This window comes from Rhagoletis pomonella, unplaced genomic scaffold (assembly GCF_013731165.1).
Source record: "Rhagoletis pomonella isolate Grant_MI unplaced genomic scaffold, Rhpom_1.0 Rhpom_scaffold_00002, whole genome shotgun sequence".
Taxonomy (NCBI): Eukaryota; Metazoa; Arthropoda; class Insecta; order Diptera; family Tephritidae; genus Rhagoletis; species Rhagoletis pomonella.
In genome coordinates this window covers 29,060,039-29,065,011 of record NW_023458556.1, presented here as the reverse complement: position 1 = coordinate 29,065,011, position 4,973 = coordinate 29,060,039, and the positions used below count along the sequence as shown (strand labels likewise).

Below are 4,973 nucleotides of genomic sequence, written 5' to 3'. Positions count from 1 at the left end.
GCATGCGCCTGGATGTGTATCTGCCCATACATGCGCAAATATACGTACGTACATACATATTTGTCACTAACACTGTCTGAAACCTGTTTCAATGGGCCGTATGCATAAAAATTAAGCAATTGCTTTTACTTAAAATTTCATACCTTTCACTTAAATTTATTTGAAAAAATCAAGTAAAAGGTCTGCCATTTTAAGAAAAAGCATTTGCTTATGTTTTATACACACGGTCCAATATTTGATGGAGTATACGCATGTGCGAGTCAGACACAAAAAAATTTATTTCATACGATACTTTAGAGCAAATGTAAATAGATGGTAAAAACATCAGCATTTATGACTTTGTTTGTTTGGATAATAGCACATATTTGCAGAATATCTGTTGAGAATGAGAGATTAATTTATAACTGAATAGAATGCCTTGAACCTAGTTGTGGCATAATCTTGGTATTCGCCATTAATATCTCATATACATACAAACATGCATATGTTTTGAGCACCTTCATTTTTAATCTTTAGTATAGACTAAGGAAAATTCATCTATTAAATTTATTTTATAAAATTGATCTTCAATTTCAGCTTTTCAGTTCTTTTAGGAAAGTTGAATACTTTTTCTATTGCAAGGGATTTCAACTACCACAAAAGCGAACAAAGAAGCACTCAATTGCAGTTTGTGTCTCCGACAATGTGTACGAAGACTTGTAACGCATTATGTAAATAGTATGCTAATAAAGCACGGGTGGTCTAACCGCAATATGCTCATATTCAACACCAATGCATTGAAACCTAATATAATAATTGTGGTTTGTAGCTACATAAATGCCAATTTGTGGCTTCATTCCCTTACAAAACTATTAAAGCAAGTTTAATAATATGAATTTTTAATAAATCATCATTCCATACCCAAAAGTTGGCAATAGTTTCTGCTATTGCCATAAAGAGAAAAATAACGAGCGTTGAGTTAATCCTTAAGAGCAAAAATTATTAAGCATTGAAAGATTTGCATTGCTATTTTCTCGATGGAATAAAAAAAAACTGTAATCTGTGATTGCTGTATTTGAATTATTTGAATGGACAAGATGTTGGCGCCAACAGCAAGTTTGCACAAATATCGTAATTTAAATTCACGGTATATTCTTATTATTCATACCTTCCTAGTAATTCACCAAATTCAATAAATAGTACGCTTAATTAATTAGCATAAATATATTTTTAAAATAAACTGAAATGCAAAAATATGCTACTAAGAATACATTAATAAATTGCAGTACAGCGTCTTTAAGACTAAATTAATAAAGGCGTTATTCAACCAATGACGAACTGTTTCACATGCGGACTTGAAATTTGCCCGCCTTAGTAATATACTTGACACCTTTGAATGGCTTATATTTTTCACCATACATATCAAGACGATTGACTTTTAGTCCAGAAACAGCCAATTGTGAGATTGTAAATTGCACGTTAATGGAGGGATTGGCATCGATATTTGTGCTGCCGGGCGTTATAGATACCTAGTATTGAATGGAGAAAAAAATTTAAGTAAATTACTTTTATTACAGTTACATTAAAAGCATGACAATACTTACGGCGCCCCTAATATTTGGCAATTTGGAAACATCAATGCGCCCAACATCCCAAGATAATGTCTTAGTAACTGAGTCAAATGTATATTTGCCTTGATTAGGCGTTAAAATGCAGTTCAAAACACACTTCGGCATTGTTATTTCCAGCTTGACTTTATCGACGGTACGGCCAAGAGTGGTACGTGGACCGACAGTTAAATCCAAACGGCCCTGTTCACCGGTTTTTATAGAAAAATTGTGTCTTATATAAATGGGAATAGCCACTACAGATTGCGAACTAATGTGATAGGACATCAGACGGAAATTGCCATCTGGTGGAATGAATGAAAGTAATCGCTCTGCTTCCCAACGTTTGAAGCGTACGCATGGGTGGAATGAAACATCATCGAAGAGTCGTGGATTCATAAAGGAAAGCGTTAGATCTGGCATGCCTGATAGTTTGCAACAACAGTCGATCTGTGTAATTGGAATACAAATTGACAACAAAGTTGAAAAAGCAAATTTAAAAAAAAAATTACATAGCCTTGTATTTCGGCAAACACTGTTGAACCAGATTTATCAATAATGGCGTCGACTTCTTCAATGACATCGAAGTAAGCTTCGTTATTGTTATAACGCACACCACTGCGACGCCACGGTATAGCTGATAACTGACCAGAGGGTAGGATAGTGCTGACGCTGAAAATGTTGAAAGGTAATCATAAAAATGCGCATATTTATGTTAGCATAAAAAAATTTATAAAAATATATGGATTAGAGCCACTTACTTGCTTTTCCCTGTAACGGTGTTGGCAATAGTACGCAATATATTTGGCGGCTTAATAAGTTCTTTAAGAATGTTACTTTCGGTTGCAAGCGGAAAGCCATTATCCAACATCTCATCGAGTAGCTCATAAACGACAACATAATTCTCTTTGATAACAGATTCCGAGCAGTCACCAAAATAATCTTGGAATGTATCCATCACTCGATGTAGGAATTCAATAACGAAAAGGGGTGGCACTTCTTGCTTGCAGGCAGCCACCAACGATATGCCATTGCGTTGTACTGTGATCAGGTAGTAGTGAGGTGTTGCGATTACTGGAGGAACATCCTAAGATTATAAATTATTAAATATTGCTGTTATTAAATGCTGAATTTATGTATACTTACTAATGGGGCAATACGTTGAGCATCCAGGAAGTAGTCACAAACTGAACGCGAAACGACGGAGCGCCAATGCTTTTCAAGGAATACATCCCTGAGAAAAAAATAAGAAAACTTTGTATAAAACTGTACGCGGTGGTTGCCTTTACAAATATACATACATGTAGAGATTTTAAGAATTTAATATAGTTTTTAAATAAATCATTGGGAGTTAACAGACGGTATAAGTGAAATCATACTTCAGCCAGGGGTTGAAACTTAAAATTTTGAAAATCATAAAATACTGATTTATATTTCACTCACCCGCTGTTGTTTACAATAAATAAGCTGTGTATCATTCTAAATTCGATATTTTCACAGTCAAAATTATATTTTCACATCTATTTCGCAAAATATACCAATAAATAAATAAAATGCCAACACTGTGCTAAAATTACAGAAAGAAGGAAAGGAGAAGAAAGCTAACCAGCTGTTTGAAGTAACGGGCGTTGCCATACGAGCATATTGTGGTGCCATCTAGCGGTTGGAGCGAGCAGCTTGCACTATGAATTACAACAACATATCAGACGTGAGTGTACTAAAACCTTTTTTGTATACCACAGTATAATTTTTATAAAACAAATAATTTAAATTGCGTAACGGATTTCAATAAAATATTCTCTTATCTTTTCACTTGATTCATCCTTAATGACATATGTAGATGCCGCGCTCAGCAAAAACGCATTCTGGCCATCCCCTAAATTCCCTGTGTAATGGGTACTCTGCCGCAGCCACAGCGAATAAACGTCAGCAACAGCTGTTCGCAGTGGCCAAAACAAAAAGAATCACTCATCAATTGGAAGCAAACAAATCGTCGGAGGGTAATTTTTGTTTTATTCATTGAATAATTAAAGTGTCAGTTGTTTCAATTCCGAGCTTTTTAAGCGATAGGCATAATGGGTAACAAACAAGTGCGCCAGCATCTGGAAACGGCGCAAAAAACTGGTATTCTAAAGATTTCTCTGCAACGTTTGCAGGAGTTCCCACCGCAACTAAAAAACTATCCAAATGTGCTCAAGACGCTAGGTAAGTGAACTACTTGTTTTGTCCTAGCCTACACCATAATTTCTTCATTACTGCTAGATCTTTCCGAGAATCGATTCGAGCGCATACCTGACGAACTGGGTCACTTTACGCTGGTGAAACACTTGAACTTGAGCGGGAATAAGCTCATAGAGCTGCCAGACGTGATAGGCGAGCTATCAAAACTTGAGGTGCTGCTACTGATGAACAACTATATTGTTAAATTACCAAAAACTCTATCAAACTGCAATAATTTGAAAACGGTCAATCTGTCCAATAATCAAATCAAGGAGTTCCCCATCATGCTGTGTGGGCTTAAACACTTGGACGTTTTAGACTTGTCACGCAATAAAATCACCGCCGTACCTTCGGAAGTGGGCTCACTTTACACGACTGAACTCAATCTAAATCAAAATCAAATTTCAATACTCTCTGAAGAAATTGCAGCGTGTCCAAAACTTAAAGTTTTGCGGCTGGAAGAGAATTGCTTGCAAGCTAGCGCATTTACACCACGTATACTAAAAGAATCAAAAATATGTAATTTATCTGTGGATGGGAACCTTTTTAATAACAAACAATTTACCGATTTGGAAGGATACGAGGTTTATATGGAACGCTATACAGCGGTTAAAAAGAAGATGTTTTAAGTAATAGATATTAAGAACTCAAAGAAAGGCTAATCAAACGCAATACAAGAGAATAATGTAATTGCTTACACACATCTACTTCGTCTGAGTGTCACAAAAAAAAAAAAACAATATGTAAATTGCACTCCTGTATAAGGTGTGGTCTACGGCTCCCTTGGGTAGTTAAGACTAGCTAGTGGAAGATATAAAATATTCAAAGTTATAGCTCCTTATATGAGTGTGCATGTATTAACAAAATGCGCATGTGTCAGATAACGAAAATGTAGTTAATTTCAAAATATATACTATATCTATTTATGTATATTTGTAATTTTTGCTTTACATCACTCTGAAAGCTATTTAGACATTATAGCTGGAATTAAAATGTTGTGTAACACTAAAAAGAATATAAATGTGTTTGCTATTGCTAGTTGATGTCAAAAAATCTTAATTATGTTACATAATTTAATATAAATAATATATATATATATTATTTATATTAAATTATGTAACATAAACGACATTGGCACGAAACTCAAATCCGAGTTCTTATTATATG

The 4,973-nt window shown here is 34.8% G+C and overlaps 2 protein-coding genes across 2 annotated transcripts; one reads left to right on the top strand and one right to left on the bottom strand.

The window, feature by feature from the left end:
- Window positions 1–1,172: 1,172 nt before the first annotated feature.
- Window positions 1,173–3,172, bottom strand: LOC118733388 (AP-3 complex subunit mu-2). Its single transcript, XM_036462755.1, has 6 exons — window positions 3,030–3,172; window positions 2,733–2,820; window positions 2,348–2,673; window positions 2,099–2,258; window positions 1,584–2,036; window positions 1,173–1,508 (listed from the first exon to the last, which is right to left on the bottom strand). The coding sequence occupies exons 1-6, from the start codon at window positions 3,062–3,064 to the stop codon at window positions 1,323–1,325; spliced, it is 1,248 nt and encodes a 415-aa protein (XP_036318648.1). The 5' UTR covers window positions 3,065–3,172; the 3' UTR covers window positions 1,173–1,322.
- LOC118733390 (leucine-rich repeat-containing protein 57-like) lies at window positions 3,173–4,439 on the top strand. The gene is made up of 4 exons (XM_036462757.1): window positions 3,173–3,294; window positions 3,427–3,586; window positions 3,651–3,791; window positions 3,849–4,439. Exons 1-4 carry the CDS (start codon window positions 3,271–3,273, stop codon window positions 4,433–4,435), a joined length of 912 nt encoding a protein of 303 aa, XP_036318650.1. The 5' UTR covers window positions 3,173–3,270; the 3' UTR covers window positions 4,436–4,439.
- The last annotated feature ends 534 nt before the right edge of the window (window positions 4,440–4,973 follow it).

Bases quoted from the DNA above. Each gene is read 5' to 3' on its own strand.
- LOC118733388 (XM_036462755.1), bottom strand. From the start codon at position 3,064: ATGATACACAGCTTATTTATTGTAAACAACAGCGG. The intron at 2,674-2,732 runs GTAAGTATACAT...TTATAATCTTAG, and splicing joins CTCAACGTATTGCCCCATTA to GATGTTCCTCCAGTAATCGC. The intron at 2,037-2,098 runs GTAATTTTTTTT...CCAATTACACAG, and splicing joins TTGCCGAAATACAAGGCTAT to ATCGACTGTTGTTGCAAACT.
- LOC118733390 (XM_036462757.1), top strand. From the start codon at position 3,271: ATGAATTACAACAACATATCAGAC. The intron at 3,587-3,650 runs GTAATTTTTGTT...GAGCTTTTTAAG, and splicing joins AGCAAACAAATCGTCGGAGG to CGATAGGCATAATGGGTAAC. The intron at 3,792-3,848 runs GTAAGTGAACTA...CATTACTGCTAG, and splicing joins AAATGTGCTCAAGACGCTAG to ATCTTTCCGAGAATCGATTC.